We start from the raw sequence: 20,203 nt of genomic DNA, 5'->3' as shown, positions 1-20,203 counted from the left end.
TTAAATAAACCAGCACAGGCATTTCAGTTAAAAGGGTTTGTGGGAAAAACTAAAATGAAGCATCAGTGTGTTTACTTTGACACTGACGGGCATATCTTATGAAATACATAATTAAATACATAAGACATAGGCCTACTTATCTATACAAAATGTGTTCTGTATTATAATGTATCGTATTCATATGCATTATTGAGAAATGCATAACTGGCCTGTAGGGGGAAGCATTGGCTCACACAAAATAAAAAAATGTAGAGGGGGGGGGGGGGGGGGGGGGTGCGCATGCGTACCAGGCTACTCAGTTGCTATGGGATACGTGACGACTCAACAGCGTTTAATATCTCTTTACAGCGTCGTTGGATACAGCGGTGCACTGCGAGTTCATTTCGCAAATTTGTAACAGGTTCGAGCTACTTAAAACACACAAATAGTCTGGATAGTAGCTCATATTTTCTACAGCCTAATGCACTTCACCTTTTAATGCATGTGCTTAATTAAACGCATCTGCAGTTCTGTACAAATGTATTTTCCCTCCTATATTGCAGGTTGAAGAGTGCAAACATGACAGCAGGTTCAGTGGCAGCACCTCAGATAATCCCCATTCGCATGCCTCCTCCAGGCAAAGCCAAGCATGAGATTGACTCCTGCACTCCTGTGGAGATCAAATCAGGTGAGTGTGCGGTTCTAACACACGCTTGTTTGTTGCTCGTCTTCATGTGATTGATATGGCACATGGTGTATCCCAGAATCCTCTGATGTGAGTGTGCTGCTGTACACGCTGGATGGCAGTAAGCCTGAGGAGATGAAGAGACTGGGCTCTAGTGGGAACAGCACTATGAAGTTCACTGAACCTATTCGCTTACCTGTGGGGAAAGTGTCTCTGAGAGCCATGGCTGTCACCGCGTGGGTACATTTTATAGCGTGTTGTTTATAACGTTGCTGGGCGTTTCTTCAACTATGGGTACAATAATGTTCTGTGCATTACATTAAAACTGTCTTGGAACTTTTTTTTTTTCTACCATTTATTACATTTTTATTTTTTACTACTTTTGCCTTGAATGTATTTATTTATTTTCCAAAACCCTACAGAGCCCCTAAGATGACATGGCGTTAGAAAAGATGATATGGGAGGAAAAATTTCATTGCTTTTGCATTCGCTCACAAAACTTTTGCGCTCTCTCACAAAAGTATTGTGTCCCCCTGAGAAACTTTGCATTAGATTGCAAAAATATTTGAATTCTCTTTCAAAGTGTTGCTTTACCCCGACAAACTTTGCGTCCGCTCACAAAATATTTGAGTTCCCTTTCAAAAGTATTGAGTTCCCCTGACAAACTGCTTTAACTCACAAAAATATTGCGTAATCTAAAGGAAACTTTGCACCTAACTTTGCGTTCGCTCGCTTCGCTTTGTACTTCACAAAACTATTGCGTTATCTAGAGAAACTTTGCCTCTAGAAAAGTATAGAAGTTCCCCCGGAAAACTTTGTGTTACCTCACAAAAGTATTGTGTTCTCTAAAGAAACTAGCAAAAGTATTGCTTTTCCCTGACAAATTTGGTTCGCTTGCAACATATTTGCGTCCCTCCCTTTGCGTTCTCTTGCAAAGGCACTGACATTTAGTTTCCTCATCGCAAAAGTTTTGCGAGCGAACACAAAGTTTATCTGCGAAATGCAAAAGCATTGAAATGTAATTTTTTTTCTTCCCATCAATTTTTTTTACTATCTTCATGTCCCTATACAGTATGGAGCCCCTAGGGACATGGTGATGGGAAAAGCATTGGAAAAAAATGTCAATGCTTTTGCATTCTCTCGCAAATGTTTTGCATTCCCTCGAGAAACTTTGAATTATTTGCCAACAAAGACAAACTTTCTCGGCGAGAGAATGCGCAAGCATTGAAATATAATTTTTCCCTCCCATCTCATATTTTTCCTTCACCATGTTACTTTAAGAGCTCTGTTCTATATGGAGACATGCCAGACAAAAGAGTTTTCCATTTTTACACAAAAATGTGTAAAATGTCATTTTTGTCACTGTCATTTCCATAACCGAATGTTAAACATACTACATTATTTAAAATGGGGTGTAAATATTACGAAAAATTTAATAAAAAACACAGAATTCTCATTTGATGCGTGAGAGAGTTTATTTTCTAAAAGTCAAAAATGCCCTGGTGGGAAAACACCCAGCAACAAATCTGACTTGAAATTGACCCAAATAAAGAGCATTTGTAATGTAACACAGCGATGGCCGACAGAGTGCTGTCGTCACCAAGGTTTTCATAGTGGATCCTGCCTCAGATGAGGATCAGACTGCGGATCATGAGGATGACTCTTTGAAGAATGGCAGACCGATCAATGGCAAGAATGTCAGTTTTACACCCATTATGGATTTTTTTCCCCCGTGATAACGTTTCATGGATTTAAGAATATGTATTATAAACAGTACTTTATGTTGAACAGGATTCATCAAGGAATTTGAAGGAGAGCGAAAATGGAGCTGGCATTTCCTCTATTAATTTTTTAGGTAAATCATTTGGTTTTAGTCAGTGTGGATTTGTCACAAATTATTATGCATTATTATTTAAAAAATACTAATAATTGTTCCTGCATTACGGTAATGAGAATAATATTATTCACATTTCAGTAGGCTATTTGGGCAAGGGAGTTTTAATGTGCCTAACAATGCAAAAAACAAAACAAAAAAAAAATTAAATACAGGATTCTACACTCACCTAAAGGATTATTAGGAACACCTGTTCAATTTCTCATTAATGCAATTATCTATTCAACCAATCACATGGCAGTTGCTTCAATGCATTTAGGGGTGTGGTCCTGGTCAAGACAATCTCCTGAACTCCAAACTGAATGTCAGAATGGGAAAGAAAGGTGATTTAAGCAATTTTGAGCGTGGCATGGTTGTTGGTGCCAGACGGGCCGATCTGAGTATTTCACAATCTGCTCAGTTACTGGGATTTTCACACACAACCATTTCTAGGGTTTACAAAGAATGGTGTGAAAAGGGAAAAACATCCAGTATGCGGCAGTCCTGTGGGCGAAAATGCCTTGTTGATGCTAGAGGTCAGAGGAGAATGGGCCGACTGATTCAAGCTGATAGAAGAGCAACTTTGACTGAAATAACCACTCGTTACAACCGAGGTATGCAGCAAAGCATTTGTGAAGCCACAACACGCACAACCTTGAGGCGGATGGGCTACAACAGCAGAAGACCCCACCGGGTACCACTCATCTCCACTACAAATAGGAAAAAGAGGCTACAATTTGCACAAGCTCACCAAAATTGGACAGTTGAAGACTGGAAAAATGTTGCCTGGTCTGATGAGTCTCGATTTCTGTTGAGACATTCAGATGGTAGAGTCAGAATTTGGCGTAAACAGAATGAGAACATGGATCCATCATGCCTTGTTACCACTGTGCAGGCTGGTGGTGGTGGTGTAATGGTGTGGGGGATGTTTTCTTGGCACACTTTAGGCCCCTTAGTGCCAATTGGGCATCGTTTAAATGCCACGGCCTACCTGAGCATTGTTTCTGACCATGTCCATCCCTTTATGACCACCATGTACCCATCCTCTGATGGCTACTTCCAGCAGGATAATGCACCATGTCACAAAGCTCGAATCATTTCAAATTGGTTTCTTGAACATGACAATGAGTTCACTGTACTAAAATGGCCCCCACAGTCACCAGATCTCAACCCAATAGAGCATCTTTGGGATGTGGTGGAACGGGAGCTTCGTGCCCTGGATGTGCATCCCACAAATCTCCATCAACTGCATGATGCTATCCTATCAATATGTGCCAACATTTCTAAAGAATGCTTTCAGCACCTTGTTGAATCAATGCCATGTAGAATTAAGGCAGTTCTGAAGGCGAAAGGGGGTCAAACACAGTATTAGTATGGTGTTCCTAATAATCCTTTAGGTGAGTGTATATTTTCTTTATGTGAAAAATTATTTACTTTTCTCTTGATTTTTGGGGGAAAATAAGACCTGAACATTGCTTGAGAGATTTAAAAAATATTTATAATTGTCTCAGATTCGTACTCAGTTACATGTCCTTTGACTTTCTTGTGCCTTTTTTGCATTCTTTTATGCCAGATATTCCCAGTAGTGAATCTCGAAGATCTCTGAAAGGTCCTCGATTCCTCTCACAGCGTCTTGGCCCCGGTTCATCTGCACGGCCGACGGTTGAAAACCAAGTAAAGGTTTACAACATACACAAAAACACTCATCTCAAGCAGAAAACTGAAACAGAACACTTCCTGTTTAACGTCAGCATTCTCAATCCCACCAGAACCAGAGTGCAGATGTTGTGGAAAGTCCCTTAAGAAGCTTGACAAGCACTCAGACGTCACGGATTCAGAGAGAGACGGATTTCCTTAGGTGAGCGAGAGGGAGAGATGTTACTTTGAGCATGAAATTATTTAATTGATAATATATGTAACTCCTCTGTTTCTACTCGGATCACTGTCTGGCCTCTGTTACACTCACTGGAGTAATGATGCTGAAAATTGTGTGTGTGTGCAATATATATATATATCTTTCTGAAGATGTCCAAAGTGCCTGAATCATCGCCCTTCAGACCCTTTTGCCCGATTCTGTCTGCACTGTGGATCACCAGTACCCCCAATACCTGGTCAAAGACTCCCCCCTACTGAAGGAGGACAGGTAATACATACTTTGTTACTACACATGGTATTCAGATCATCAGTAATCAATTCCCAATAATATGAGTATTTGCTGTGCTTTTTCACAGATGGGTCTATGCGTGCACTGTAAAACCATGGTGCCTCTCAATACGGCCACATGTGTGGTGTGCGAGTCTCCATTGGCTCACCAACTGCAGCCGCAGGCTAGTCTGAGACTACAGGTACATGTCTATCTGTAGTGGATCACTGTAGTGAGTCAATTAAATGTATTAATTAAATTAAGTACATTATATCGCTATTATTCTAGGATAAGTTAATCTGTGGCTCGTGTGGGACAGGAAACCCCTCTCACATCACACATTGTGTCACTTGTGAATCCCAGCTGCTTCAGCAAACCACAGTAAGAGCCCCGCCTACCTGAATTCAGCATTAGCCAATCAGAAGTGTGCTGAATCATTACTAGGATCATGATAGGACACTACAGTGGTTATAATGGTGCTTTATCATTCCACAGCCTGTTTTAAGTGGACAGAGAGCTGCACCTGTACCCAGTTCACAGGGCAAAATGGTCTCCTGCTCCAAGTGCAATAGAGTCAACCACTCGGACGCTCGATTCTGCGACTGGTGTGGTGCAAAGGTGACAAAAAACTTCAATTTTGATTTCATGGGGACTTTAAAGGTGCAGTCACATTTAACATTGTTTGGCACATTTTTTACATTTGAAGGAAGATTTTCCCATGCAGATTTCGCACAGGGATTTTCGCAGGTTGGTCACAAGGATTTGTTGTGTTGGCCAACAGAATGCTGTTGAATCGGCCCAAAAAACCCCACCGGCGTCCGACTAAAGTCAACGGTGCGAAACACACCAGAAAACGAAGTCAGTGACGCTCAAAAACGCCCTGACGTTGCCCGACGGCCGACCGTTGGCAAAAACAGTTAAAGGGATTTACTATTATTTTTAATCAGGAACCGACCAGAGCTTTTTGTGCCGCCTCAACTTCCTGTTTCAATAGGAAATACATCATAATTTAACTGCATCATGAAGTAGTTTCATGGGACCTTTATGTCCTTTTCTCACAGAATGTTTTTTTCCACCAGACTAGATATTTGGTGTTAATTATAATATGGAGATTTTTTTTCATCAAAATATCATTGTGTATATTTAACAAAGTTTGTACTATATAAACGAAATGCTGTGTGGTTTTGTGTTGACACATGCAGCCGGGCCACAGAGCCAGCGCTGTGACGTGTTCTCAGTGTGGAGCTAGCAGCCACCCTTATGCTAATCACTGTGGTGTGTGTGGCGTCTTCCTGGACGGCCCACCCAGGACGCCCTCACAAGTAAAGCAGGGACAGGACGCACAGGAAGCTGATCAGGTACAGCACACGGACTGTTTGGCGCTCATTAAAAACGTACAGTGTGTTATATCATTCTCTCTCTCACTCTTTATATAGCCCTCGGCCACCTGGAAGGCGGTTCCTGCGCCTGAATCTACAACCGTGCCTCACGCTTCGGGTTTGCGCATGTGTGCAGATGCACAGACGCAGACAGTCGGTCTGTTTTTCCCATCCAGCACCGAGCTGAAAAAACAGAGCCAACAGAGGGAGGCGGAGCTTAGCAGACAGGAACAGATGAGTGACAGGAAGCCCCTCCTCACCGCCATTAGTCCAGGCCGAGGTTGGCTACTTTACAATACAATTTTTTTTTTTTAGAAACAAATAAATATGCATGACTTTTTGCATTTGCTTTTATTGCATGTATAATTCAGGGTTCTGGAGGAAGCAGGTGGACCACATCTGCGCTCATCTGCGCTGTTACACTCAGAATAATAATGAGTTCAGAGCTCTGATTGGAGAACCTCGGCTGGGCAGAGTAGGACCACTTTTATGTGTATTTACTTGCACTACTGTTATTGTTATTAATTTTATATACTTTTTTATTTGATTCCTTTATTTTTATGATCATTATTTGCATTTCCTGAACATGTTTTTGCTCTCCAGATGATCTCTGCTGTTATTCAGGAGGACAGCTATGAAGTCAGTCTGCACATCAATTTCATCTGTGCCTCACCGGAGGGATCCAGGGTAAGAAACACTCCTGAGAGCTTTTATTTGGAGTCTGAAGAGAGTCTCTTGAGCATTGCATGTTTTTCAGCGTGCGTGTTGTCTTTTTCCAGTCGTCTTCTGCAGGACAGCAGAGCCGATCTGTGGCATCAGAGAGTCTGAACCTCAGTGCTGTGACAGAAGGCAGGAGCTCAGCCAGTCCGGGTAAAAAACACATGATTGGTTTTCTGTCATGATGGGGCCTTTACATTGACTTCTGCTGTTATACTGAATTAATGATATTTTCTATTGCCTACTAAGCTTCAAACAAATGTTTAAGAGGCCGTTTACACGACACTGTTTTCAACGCGAATTTGTGAAAACGGTGACGTCATGCCATGCGCATGTGTATTACGTGTTCAGTCTATAGGCGCGTTGTGTTTATTTACAAAGTAACATCGCCAACTACTGGCCTGGCATGAATAAAGCAGCGTTTTAGTTGTTTTCGCGTATCAGTGTGAACGGGGATCGTTCTGACAATGTTGTCGTCTGTACACGAAAAAACGTTTACGTTTTTAGTACATCATTGTCATGTAAACGTGCCCTAAGACATTGTATTATTTAGTATTTTTATTAAGCCATTTTCATGGTAAATAATACATATAGTAAACTATTAATCATTTGATGGTATAATTTATAATAACATTGAGATATTAAGCATCATAATATTTATTAATAAATTAGTAGCTTTATTTTTATTTGTTGATTAATTTTTTTTAGTATATATTCCTTGTGAAGACTTGACTGGTTATATTATTTTAAACTTGCTTGTTAACTTTTTTATTAATAATAGTAATTATTTCAAATGAATAATAAATACAAATAATTTTAAACATACTAAAGAACTTAATTGATTTCACTATTATTAGTTTGAATTATTATTACCGTTTTAATTATTAATTATAATACATACACTTTTAAATAATAGTAATTGTTTTATTAATTAATCATTTAATTATAATTTACAATAGTAATAATATATTAATCATCAAAATATTTAATAATAACGAATATTAACCATGTATTTGTTTTAGGGCTGTGAAAAGATTAATCGCGATTAATCGCATCCAAAATAAAAGTTTGTGTTTACATAATAAATGTGTGTGTACTGTGTATCATTATTTTGTATATATATAAATACACACACATGCATGTATTTATTTAAAGGGTACATAACATGCACAGTTTCACCTAATCTCATGTTAATCTTGAGTACCTATAGAGTAGTAGTGCATCCTTAATATCTCAAAAAAGTGTTTAGTTTTATTATATTTATAAAAGAAAAATACAGCTTTCCGATTCTCTCCGGAAAAAGCCGAGGTCCTGGAGGCGGAGCTATAGAGTCAAGCGGTAGTGCTTGATTTCCAGCAAAAGACAGAAATCTGATCCAGTTGTACTTACATGAATGTTACTTTTATCACTGGGACCGCTCCACGTTTTAATAGCAAACGATTTGCAAATCCAGCGTCGACCTGAGCCTTGTTAATAAAACATTCGTCACTGAAACGACCAGAACACACAACCGCACTTCCTACACTCCGTTGCTGCCCCGGAAAAACAAACTGCATCCACTGTTCCTGTAACACTGGGTTCTTTGGAAAACTGAACACGGTAAGCTTTCCCTCACATCCAAATACACACTTTTTTGGAGACATTCTTGAACAAATCCTATGCAGCGCTGCCGATGATTTCCTGTTGAAGCGCGTTGATGTGCGCGGTCTCGCTCTCCTCTAGTCGACGTGCTCGCGGGCGAGCTTTTCCGAGAGAAATGCTCATAAGGAGTTCCACTCTGATCTACGTCATTAGATCCACGATCTAAAAAAAACCAGCCGAAACTTGTACCAACCCGGAAGTAAGATTTTCAGCATAGAAATTCTCCGTTATTCGTCCAAAATATTTTTTTAAAACTTTGCCCATGTTTAGCATGAGAATCTATCTCTTTAACACTGTAAACAACTCTGAATACATGAAACACCATTGTACCCCCCCCTTTAAGAAATATTTGCATGTATATACTGTATATATTTAAATATCATTTATATTATATATAAATATAAATATTTGTATATATAAATAACACATTTTTCTTAAATATATACATGCAAGTGTGTGTATTTATATATACAAAATAATGATACACAGTACACACACATTTATTATGTAAACACAAACTTTTATTTTGGATGCGATTAATCGCGATTAATCTTTTCACAGCACTAATTTGTTTCTCTTACTACTTTTTGATACATCTATTATTTATTCATTAATAAAAAATGATCAAAGTGATAATTATGACTATTTTTCTGTATCATATGTTGTTTGTACAGAGAGTAACATTAATACAGCAGGATTGTCAGCAAAAAGAAAGAAGCCGAAAAAGACCTGGACCTCAGACGCTACAGAAAAGCAGTCGGTCAGCATCACACACACACAAACACTGACATAATAACCCTTTTCATTTATAAGACAAAGAATAGAATGTTAATGTCTTTCTCAGGAGTCTAAAGACAGTGTTCTCCTTAAGGAGGTGGGGCCTGAGGGGCGGGGCCGGATCTCAGTGGTGCAGCAGCTATTGGATGAGGTGAGGCTAAAGAGCCAATCACAGCACTCCAAACATCAGCAAAATTCATAGCGTCAGATGACATTGTGCGGTCACAATGTTTGTCGGCAAAATCAAGAAGAATCGCGAAATCTCGAAATAAACTTGCAATTGCGAGAAATAAAGTCAGAATTGCAAGATGTAAACTTGCAATTGTATGTGAGTTATACAGTCAAAATTGTGAGATAAAAAGTCGCAATTACCAAAATTTGCAAAAAGTGTTTGCTTTTTTCTTGCAATTGCGAGTTTATATCTCGCAATTCTAACTGTATAACTCATCTAGACTATATCTAACGAGAAAAAAAGTCAAAAAATTGCGAGTTATAAAAGTCAGTAATTACCTTTTTTTTTATTTTTTTTTTATTCCGTGATGGAAACAAGCTTTCATAGGGTTAATTGTGCAGCTGTATAAACCTGTAAAGGGTGTGTTTTGTTCTGCAGGGTGCTGATCCAGCATGTTTGGGAAGTGATGGGCGCCCTGCTCTGGTTGCTGCAGTGCTAAACGGGCATCATGATGTCATTCCTGTGCTGGTGCAGAGAGAAGCCGACGTTAACCAAGCATCTGGACCGTGAGTTCGAAAACAAGCTTCAAGCTCATTTTGATATGTCCAGTAATAATCTGAGCTAAACTGCTATTTTTATCATCTGTGTGGGTCGCAGGTTGAATAACACGGCCCTGCATGAGGCTGCGGCTCTGGGAGATGAAGGTCTGAAGAGCGTTGAGATACTCCTGGGGTGAGATTCACAAACACAAATGGTGTTAAAGTTACAAAGGCTTGATTTAAAAAAAATGTGTCTTGGTCTTGTATAGGTGTAACGCAAGTATCAGAAAGCAGAATGATCGGGGCCAGACGGCGTATGATATTGCCGTGGCCGCCGGAAGCAGTTCTGTGGTGTCTCTGATGGCAGCTCACATGGGACAGGGTCTGCTACAGCGCCACACCAAGGCCAGGAGCGTGTCTGGACTGGATACGTTCTCATGAGACATTCCACATCTCACTCAAACCAAATCTCATCAGTGCAATGCAGTACTTGGAGATTTGTTTAGTAGTCCAGTCATTTTAAGCCAAAATGGGGGTCAACCTTGAACAAATTGCAACAGAAGCAAAACTCAACTGATTTTGTATCCTCAATATGTCCTGAGTAAGGAAAAAAAAGCCCAGAAGAATCCCATTAGGGGAAAGTTTTGAAAAAGACCCAAATATAGCCTATTCATACGCCTTATTCATTAGCACATATGTAATTAGATTATGCACCGTTTGTCCATGTTAACAAACAATTTCAAAAAAACGTGTAATACATTTTTTGTTTGTCTTGATGCAAGTAATCAACTCAGTAATTTTCATGGTGATTATCTAAAGGTTAAACTTTTTACCCTATTCACGTAAGAAAAAGAATGAATAGGCTATATTTGGGTCTTTTTCGAAACTTTCCCCTAATGGGATTCTTCTGGGCTTTTTTTTTTTGCTTACTCAGGACATATTGAGGAAACAAAATCAGTTGAGTTTGCTTCTGTTGCAATTTGTTCAACCTTTTTTCATAAAATGACTGGATTAGGTCCTCCTTTTAAAATTGCCACCTGAACCAAAATAAGTCAAGATACATATCTCACCAGCAAAACCGACGTTCAAAAAAAAATTGGTTATTACAGCCATACAGACCAGACATTTATAATGGACCATATAGATGCAAAATTATATGCAAAATATTTTATGTGATTTGATCATTTTAAGTAAAAGTGTGATTTCCTGATTATCACGGTTTACAGATACAGTGATTAAATATATGCATTATTCAGTAGTTCTAACTTCTAGCATTAATATTTGTCCTCTTCATGTACTCTTCTTCAAGCAATACCACAACGGTGTTAGTTTGGGGTCACATTAGCAAAATTTTGCTGGCAAAAAAAGGTCTATTGGCATTAGTGTAGCAATACATGAAGCTCACACAGCTTTCTGTTGGTTAGAGGGTTAGTTCACCCAAAAATGAAAATTCTAATTACTCACCCCTCGTGTCGTTCCAAACCTGTAAAACTTTTGTTCCCAACATGGTAACACTTTATTTTACGGTGCCCTTGATACAGAGTAATTACTTAATTAATTACTTAGTAATAGACTTTGTAATAACATGTAACAAAATGTACTTAACATGTAACTAAGTTATGGAACAGCCTATACTTACAGATTGTAATTACGCACATGTAATAGGCAGCTACTGTTACACATGTGTAACAAGCCGAGTCTGTTACATACGCGTTACGGACTTGGTACACTGTAATTATGTAAGAAAGTACTTAGTATAACACAATGTAACAACAAGTACTTAAATATGTTAGGCTACTAAGGTCTGCAGTTACACATGGTAAATGTGTATGTTCTGTAGCATTACTTGTATGTAACATAAAATAAAGTGTATCAAGATTGTACTTAAGTGCACTTCCTGTGTATCTACATATGTTATCCATCTGAATTAACCCACTAGTTCATAGCTTAAATACATGCATTAGCTTCCTAATTACATTGCAATTACAAAATATTACACAGGTATAAGCTACGTAAAATATACGTAAAATAAAGTGCATCAAGAATGTACTTAAGTGTACTTTGTGTATACATACCTTATCTATCTCTGCCTTAGTTTGATTTAACTTACTAGTTCACAGCTTATATACATGCAGTAGCTTCCTAATTACATTGTAATTACATAATATTACACAGGTATAAGCTACGTAAAATAAAGTGCATCAAGAATGTACTTAAGTGTACTTTGTGTATACATACCTTATCCATCTGTGCCTTAGTTTGATTTAAACTCACTAGTTCACAGCTTAAATGCATGCAGTAGTTTCCTAATTACATTGTAATTACATAATATTACACAGGGATAAGCTACGTAAAATAAAGTGTATCTAGAATGTACTTAAGTGTACTTTGTGTATACATACCTTATCCATCTGTGCCTTAGTTTGATTTAAACTCACTAGTTCACAGCTTAAATGCATGCAGTAGTTTCCTAATTACATTGTAATTACATAATATTACACAGGTATAAGCTACGTAAAATAAAGTGCATCAAGAATGTACTTAAGTGTACTTCATGTGTATCTATAAACCTTATCCAACTTGGCTTGTTACACATGTGTAACAGTAGCTGCCTATTACATGTGTGTAATTACAATCTGTAAGTATAGGCTGTTCCATAACTTAGTTACATGTTAAGTACATTTTGTTACATGTTATTACAACGTCTATTACTAAGTACCGAATTAAGTAATTACTCTGTATCAAGGGCACCGTAAAATAAATGAAATTGAGAGCTTTCTGTCCCTCCATTGACAGCTACTCAACTAGATTCTTCAAAAAGTTCATAAAGAGATTGTAAAACTAATCCATATGAATCGAGCGGTTTAGTCCAAATTTTCTGAAGAAACATGATCACTTTATATGATGAACAGATTGAAATTGCTTTTATTCACATAATCAGTCAACATAAACAAAAGCTCAACCGAACCTGCTTGACGCTCGAAAACAAACCTCTTTGGTTCTAGCGGAAGCTCAAACGTGCTGCGTAACACGAGAATGAACCTCATTGGCTCTCGCACGTCAAGCGAACATGCTTGCACTTCCGTTTACCACAACTGATGTGTTGTGAAAGTTTATGTGAATAAAAGCCTAAATTTAATCTGTTCATCATATAAAATGATCATGTCTCTTCAGAAAATTTGGACTAAACCGCTCAATTCATAGTTTTACAATCTCTTTATGAACTTTTTGAAGCGTCAAAGTATCAGTTGCATAGCTGTCAATGGATGGATAGAAACTCTTAGATTTCATCAAAAAGATCTTCATTTGTGTTCCGAAGATGAATGAAAATGTTACGGGTAATTAATGAAAGAATGAAAACATTTTGGTGAACTATCTCTTTAATGCGGCAAATTTGCGTAAACAACTTGAACTCATTGCAACTTAAGTCCTTGCTATACAATCTTCACCATCACATGGACTCCTGTTGAAAGTATTGGATTTTGCCCGCGAAAGCTTGGAGACCAATGCTGAATTAAAATCTGAAATTTATTTAAATTACACATATAACTAGTGAGTTTCATTTCCTTTCCTTACCCCTTCAAGAAAATGTAGCAACTTGGGCGTCCCTAGTCAGGATTTTGTCTGTTTCATTGTGTGTATGCCGTACCGTTAATTACACACGTTTTTTTGTCTTGTCTGTCTTTATACGTTTTTTTGAGACTGTACAGGTACTGATTCTCCCATTGTTTCCGCTGATGAAGCAAGATGATAATTGTGTTCTGTTGTCATCTTATGTGAGTGAACACCATTCAGATGACTCTTCAAAAACATGCAATTCATTTCAAAATGTGTAGAACTTTAATATAGCACCAAATTACTGAATGCAGGTTTAACAAGAAAAATAAAAAACAACACAATATTGAACATTTCAATATTTAATTAACAGGTGGCAACATTTTTTATAATTGTGTGTGCATACAAAAACATGAGTGTTAAAAATAAACAGCAATTTTTTTAACTACAAAAAAGATGCTTGATGTAAAGGAGGAAGAGAGTTATCACGGTGTGTATACAGAGAAATAAAATATCCTTTGCTTTGTTTTAAACATCGAACCACATATAAAATGAAATAGCATTTTAAACGAAGTCTCAGACGGGAAGTAACGCAACAAATACTGTGAAAACACCAACAAACACTCCCTGACTTACATTTCAGACTGTTTCCAGTTTGTGTTGTGCATCATGTGACGTCCTCAGCGGCGCAAGCGCAGGAAGAATGCGTGTCTGCACTCTTTGCTGTCCACCGGGTAATATTTATCATAGAAGTCCAGGATGTACTCCTCTGTCTTGAAGCCGAACTTCTGGTAGAGCAGCATGGCAGGGTTGCTCGCCGATACGTGAAGGGTCACATCCTTTCCCATACATGTCTACAGAGACGAGACAGGAAAGAGATCCCTGTATGAACTAGGGCTGCACGATTTGGGGGGGGGGGGATATAAGTGCGATTTAAAATGCGCTAAACATTATGAGCTGCTCACGTGTGAACATTGCCGTGCTTCACTCTGAAATGCGCAGCGCATTTATTTAATTAATTAAATGACATCCTAAACCATATCATGATTTCAGTTTCTCACCTGAATGAGATGGTAAATCATGAACGTGGCGATACCAGCTCGCCTCCATTCCGGATGCACCAGCAGGAAGGAGATGTAGGCCTCGTTGTACTTCACATCTGGCACCATGAAACCAAAACCGATCACAATTTTCTTGTAAAGCACCACTACGCTGAAGTCTGGGTACTGGAGGCATTCTGATAGGTCGATACCTGATGGGCAAAAGACCCCATTTTTATTCCTTCAGGAACTAGTTTTATCCAAAAATCTGTATTTCACAGGATGAAATGATGATTACCAGGCCAGAAGATTTCTTGGCACATGGAGTTGACAGAAGGGATGTGATTGGGCCGTACGTAGCAGTAGTCTATAGGTGCGTCAGGTTCAGCTACCCAAGTCGGGTCCTTCTTGTGATGGTACGCACGGATCTCTGAGAGTAAACGCATCTTCAGTGGCCGACTCTCGTAGTCTCTCCTACACATAAACACACACAAAGCTACTGAGCAGGAATCATACGTTAATGTCCTCAAGGCTCATAACTGTGACTCAGGTTTGCAGCTTAGTTTCCATAAATGATTTGGGTGGACTGAACATCAACTAGGGGTGTATTTGTAAAAACCATGGTCATTAGGAATATACTAAATTTTACTACCATTCATAAGTTTGGGGTCAGTAAAAATTGTTTTCCGAAAGAAATTAATCCTTAAATGCAACAAATTGATCAAAAGTGACAGTAAAGACATTTAAAATGATACTAATTTGCACTATTTCAACTAAATGTGGTTCTTTTGAACCTTCTATTTATCAAAAATATGAATATGAAGCAGAACAACAACACTGATAATAATAAATAATAAATGTTTCTTGAGCAGCAAATCAGCATATTCGAATGATTTCTGAAGGATCATGTGACACTAAATACTGGAGTAATGAAGCTGCAAATTCAGCTTTACATCATAGAAATAAAATGGATCTTAAATTTTAAAATAGAAAACAGTCCTTTTAAATTGTAGTAATATTTCACAATATTACTGTTTTACTGTATTTTTGGTCACATAAATGCAGCCTTGGTGAGAAGAATACAATGCAAAAGGAAAAAAGAACAGAAAAAAAAAAATTCTACCAGACTATTTCACAAACCAAAATATTTGTTAAATTTCAAGACGAACTTGCCACTTTTTGGACATATAGTCCTTTTATCTCATTCAAAAGAGCAAGAAAATATGAAAAATTCAAACAGCCTCTAAGAAGAAGAAATTGACATTGAGTAAATGCTCAGATGTGTCCATGTGTGTACCTGATGTATGGCTTGAGCACTCTGGATGTGTAGGGACTCTTGATGGTCTGATCCATGCAGGCATCAGAACCCATTAGCCTGTGCCAGAAGGACACTGTGGGCTGATAGAACCCTTTCCTTATGGAAACTGTTGACTGAAAAAACAAAGCACAAGACATCTAAACAAGTTTCTCAGTTAAAGTTAAATTACATACCATACCGGTTTTCTTATGGCTTACCTGAAAGCGATCGAGTATACGAAGGTCCTGGCTGGTGGTTCTGTATTTCTCCTCTCTGCTCGTCCTGTGGCTGGCCAAACCCCCTTGTGCCCCGTACACGCCCCCCACCAGGCTGAGTGTAGCGCTCACGGCCTGATCCACATCCAGCAGGGGAAGCCCTCGCTCTCTTTTCGCCTGGCGCACGAGCAGCTTGCGATGCAGCCTTTTGGCCTGTGGCGTGACGGCCAGCGCTTGCGGACAGGCCTCTAGCTTGTGGAGCAGCACGCGCTCCTCGTAAAGGCTGATGAACGTGTAACGAGGGGCGGGCAAAGGCGCGCAACCCTCACCCTTATCCTGAAGAACCTTCCTCCGCTCTATACCGCACCCCCGTCCTGTCGGCAACAAGCCTTCATCCTGGCCCTCGTCTTCCTCGCCATCTCTACCCCGCTCCTCGTCTTCACTCTCCAGTTCTTGTTTGATCAGCTCGGCCGGACGTAGCTTTTTCCTGACCATGATGGTGCCAGTGGCCAAAGGCATGCTGGGAGGGGGTATATACTCCATCCCGGGGTCGATAACACCCTCAGCATCCAATTCTTCATCGTCTGATGGAAAGTCATACAGTGATTAGAGATGAAGGTGCTGCGACTACGTCTGTTTTTACCAAACATATGTTTAAAATATCAATATATGAGCTATAAAACAAGGAGTGGTTGGTAGGACATTACTAGGGTGCTGCAAAGGTGTTCTGGTTGGGCACAAGGGCATTTCTAGGGTGCTCAGGGTGGTACTCTTGCCATGTGGTTGCAAGGGTGTTATGAGTGGTTCTTAGAATGTTACTATGTGAGTGCTATCAAGGTAAAGACCCCTCAAGGTAAGTCTATGTCATCTTTTCGCCCATCTTAGCATCTATCAGGTGGAAACTGTAAGGCCCTGTGTCCACCAAAGCGTTTTTTCATGCGGCTGGCGGATTTTTCCAATTGTTTTCAATGGAAGCGCCGCGTTTTTAAAACACTAGGAGCGTAAGGAGTGTCTATTTCACGCTGAAGCACTGAGCGCTCTGCGTTTTTTTACCGGTCGCCGAGAGTTGAAGAATGTTCAACTTTGGGTAAAACGCAACGCTCATCACTGTCACTTTTTACCCAGCCGTCCAATCACAGTGGAGGAGGGGCGGGACAAATACCACACCGACCAACCGTCACATTCTGCTTGTACAACGTCAACAGATGACAACAACAAGCATAATAACAAAACAAAATTATTTAAAACAAGAGCCAGAGCAAATACTTTACAACGTATCGACATTTTTATATAAAAAAAACAACACAGAAACAAACTATCTGTCAAATGAGATAATAGCAACATTTCCGCTGATATTCCTGATCAACTGAACAAAACGCTCTCAAGCGCGCCCCACAGCTAAGCGTTTTCAACTGTTGGACACGCGGCCTAAGTTTGTTTAGAACAGTAAGTAAGTGTTTGGCCAGTAAGCATGAGCATCAACTCACCGTGGAACAGAGCTTGAGGGGGCATGACATCCGGGATGAGATCGGCCTCAGACAGCAGGCTGGGCGTAGCAGAGTGTGAGGCGGGCGTTCCAGGGGCGGAGAAGTCGGGCGAGGGGGAGGGGGAGGGAGAGGTGAGTGGGGTCCTGTCCGATGAGCTGAGAGAGGAAAAGTCAATGACTTCACCCTTCTCCAGATACGGATCCGAGCGCCGCCCACGGTTGCCCAGTTTTACAGGTGTGGACGAGGCACTGCGGTCAAGGAACCCGGCCGCCTCCTTCTGTGCACGCCGGATCTCCTTTGCCTCCTGTGTTCGGGAACGCTTTTCTTTCAGTTGCATGGCGCTCTCCACTGGGTTCCGACTTCCACGCTTCCTCAAACCCTCCACAGTGATTATGGGGTCGAGGGACGGCTTCGACACAGCTGGAATAACAACATGCAGACCCCAAAATGTTACATTTACATTTCAAATTAAGGGAAATATCCTGCATTACTAGAGTTGGCAATTTTAAATCATAATGTCTCTGATTGGCCATTGTGTCGACGTGCTCAACATATATGTCTCTGATTGGCCATTGTGTCGACGTGCTCAACATATATGTCTCTGATTGGCCATTGTGTCGACGTACTCAACATATATGTCTCTGATTGGCCATTGTGTCGACGTACTCAACATATATGTCTCTGATTGGCCATTGTGTCGACGTACTCAACATATATGTCTCTGATTGGCCATTGTGTCGACGTGCTCAACATATATGTCTCTGATTGGCCATTGTGTCGACGTGCTCAACATATATGTCTCTGATTGGCCATTGTGTCGACGTGCTCAACATATATGTCTCTGATTGGCCATTGTGTCGACGTGCTCAACATATATGTCTCTGATTGGCCATTGTGTCGACGTGCTCAACATATATGTCTCTGATTGGCCATTGTGTTGACATGCTCAACATATTATATCAACATGTTATTGGCTACAATGATCAACGCTTCAAAAACATGTTGTCTTTGACGCTCTTCATCGAGTGCTTGAAAGCAGCGTCTATCAGCTGATCCGTCTATAAGCGGATATATTAGGGATCTGCTGATAGATGTCTGCTTTTAAACGCTCCCCTGTGTATCTATGCAAGCGCTCGCTGAAGAGCGTCAAAGATGTCATTGTAGCCAATCACAGACATATATGTTGTACGTGTCAACACAATGGCCAATCAGAGGCGTTTAAGAATCAGTTCAACAGTGCTCAAAATGAAGGGAAATGCTTGGATTGGAAATGGATTGAAATGTTGTTCCAGGATCAACAAAGATGAAACTTGGTAAAATCAAGTTCACCAAACTACTACTACCTTTGGCCTTTATTGAGGCAGCAGAGCTTTTCTCCCCCTCGGGCCGCAGAGTCGGTGGCCGGTTCTGGACTAGCTTCCACCAGCCGGGTTCTCCGAATTCCTGCGCACCGGAGCGGAAAAATGTTGGGCTGCCGACAGACAGACACCCTGCCACGGTGCTCCACCACGTGGATGTCTTCTTTCTGAGCATGAATAATCATAAAATATAAACGTACTCGCCTTTAAAAATCAGGTGATTTTAAAACTAAATATAACAGTTTTGATACTCAGTCTCACCTGGAACCAAGTAGGAACGTCCAGTGCCGACTAATAAATGCACAAATATCTTCCTTCCATCTGAAGTAACCTTGTCGTCCGGTGCCCTCTAAAGACAGGTTATACATGGCCAACATAACCACCTATAAGCATAAAATCAAACAATTCAGAGACCTTTTTTTTTTACCAGAATGCAAATCATCTCATAAGTCTTTATTTGAATATTATGAGATTTTCCATTTTTGTAATGCTATTTTAGGTATATAAACACAGATATCCTTTCAGGACAAATCCTTTTTCAGATACTTTTGTCAAGCTAACTAAATATGTTTTTTGTTTATTTCAATTGTTCCCGAGTGCGTACCTGCTGCCAGGTCAGCCTCATCCTCTCAAAACACTCCTTCCCATCTTCCGCACAATCCGAGCAGGTGAACTTGAAGAAGTTGTCTCCTTTCAGGTAGCTGGGCTGCTCTCCGCGTAGCTGAGCTGAACCAAACAAGGAAGAAAAAAAAAAAAACACGGAAAAGACAGCTCTGAGACGAAGCACACTTTTTTCAGATCAGTCTTTATTGAGTGAACAAATGCAGCCCAAGTTGAACATCACATCTTAAACTGGTCACATATCAGACATGTCGTCCCTTGTTAATGGTCTTCTCACCGGCCGGGATCCATTTGTGGCACTTGTCGCAGTAGAACGACATGTCCTCGTTCCAGCTCCCCTCTCCGTCCTCACCGACGTCGCTGTTCAGAGAGTCTCCGCTCTGGTCATGAGACAGATCCACAGACGCCTGGTCCTCCGATTCCACAATGAGGAGAGTTTCTCCCTCCACCTCGCCTTCCTCCAGACCCTCAGAGGCTGACGTGCACATGGTCTCCTCGTCCTGTGCCGTGAGACCCCTCTGGTCCCCACTGTCCATTTTTCCACCTAACAGATAAGAGGAAGCGATTAGATACAGGGTTTGAAAATAAGGGTTGCCCGATGGACCGGGACCAGCATGAAAGACGCTCAGGACAGCTGACGGAATTGTTTCGAATTTCCACTTAATTAAGTCTTGCCGATTTAAACATTCAAGACACGAAAGAGATTATTCTGCATTATTTTGTTC

General features: G+C 40.2%; 2 protein-coding genes across 3 annotated transcripts; one reads left to right on the top strand and one right to left on the bottom strand.

Moving 5' to 3' along the window:
• The first annotated feature begins 490 nt into the window (after positions 1 to 490).
• On the top strand, positions 491 to 10,466 carry dzank1 (double zinc ribbon and ankyrin repeat domains 1). 2 transcript variants are annotated; one of them, XM_079889638.1, is made up of 20 exons: positions 491 to 667; positions 744 to 900; positions 2,238 to 2,361; positions 2,456 to 2,519; positions 4,111 to 4,211; positions 4,307 to 4,395; positions 4,563 to 4,680; positions 4,769 to 4,882; positions 4,969 to 5,061; positions 5,176 to 5,298; positions 5,883 to 6,038; positions 6,117 to 6,339; positions 6,431 to 6,534; positions 6,663 to 6,746; positions 6,839 to 6,929; positions 9,092 to 9,177; positions 9,262 to 9,345; positions 9,805 to 9,932; positions 10,024 to 10,098; positions 10,175 to 10,466. In XM_079889638.1, the coding sequence occupies exons 1-20, from the start codon at positions 559 to 561 to the stop codon at positions 10,344 to 10,346; spliced, it is 2,295 nt and encodes a 764-aa protein (XP_079745764.1). In that variant the 5' UTR covers positions 491 to 558; the 3' UTR covers positions 10,347 to 10,466. The 2 variants fall into 2 exon arrangements, with proteins under 2 accessions (XP_079745764.1, XP_079745763.1); XM_079889637.1 differs by having other exon boundaries at positions 4,111 to 4,217.
• Positions 10,467 to 13,271: 2,805 nt separating this feature from the next.
• Positions 13,272 to 20,014, bottom strand: kat14 (lysine acetyltransferase 14; the record flags this gene model as incomplete). Its single annotated transcript, XM_079890242.1, has 10 exons — positions 13,272 to 14,314; positions 14,522 to 14,712; positions 14,799 to 14,974; positions 15,798 to 15,931; positions 16,016 to 16,596; positions 17,500 to 17,919; positions 18,843 to 19,024; positions 19,119 to 19,240; positions 19,462 to 19,583; positions 19,756 to 20,014. 10 exons carry the CDS (start codon positions 20,012 to 20,014, stop codon positions 14,141 to 14,143), a joined length of 2,361 nt encoding a protein of 786 aa, XP_079746368.1. The 3' UTR covers positions 13,272 to 14,140.
• Positions 20,015 to 20,203: the final 189 nt, after the last annotated feature.

This window comes from Squalius cephalus, assembly GCF_949319135.1.
Source record: "Squalius cephalus genome assembly, chromosome: 13".
Taxonomy (NCBI): domain Eukaryota; kingdom Metazoa; phylum Chordata; class Actinopteri; order Cypriniformes; family Leuciscidae; genus Squalius; species Squalius cephalus.
This window is presented reverse-complemented; position numbering and strand designations above follow the sequence as displayed.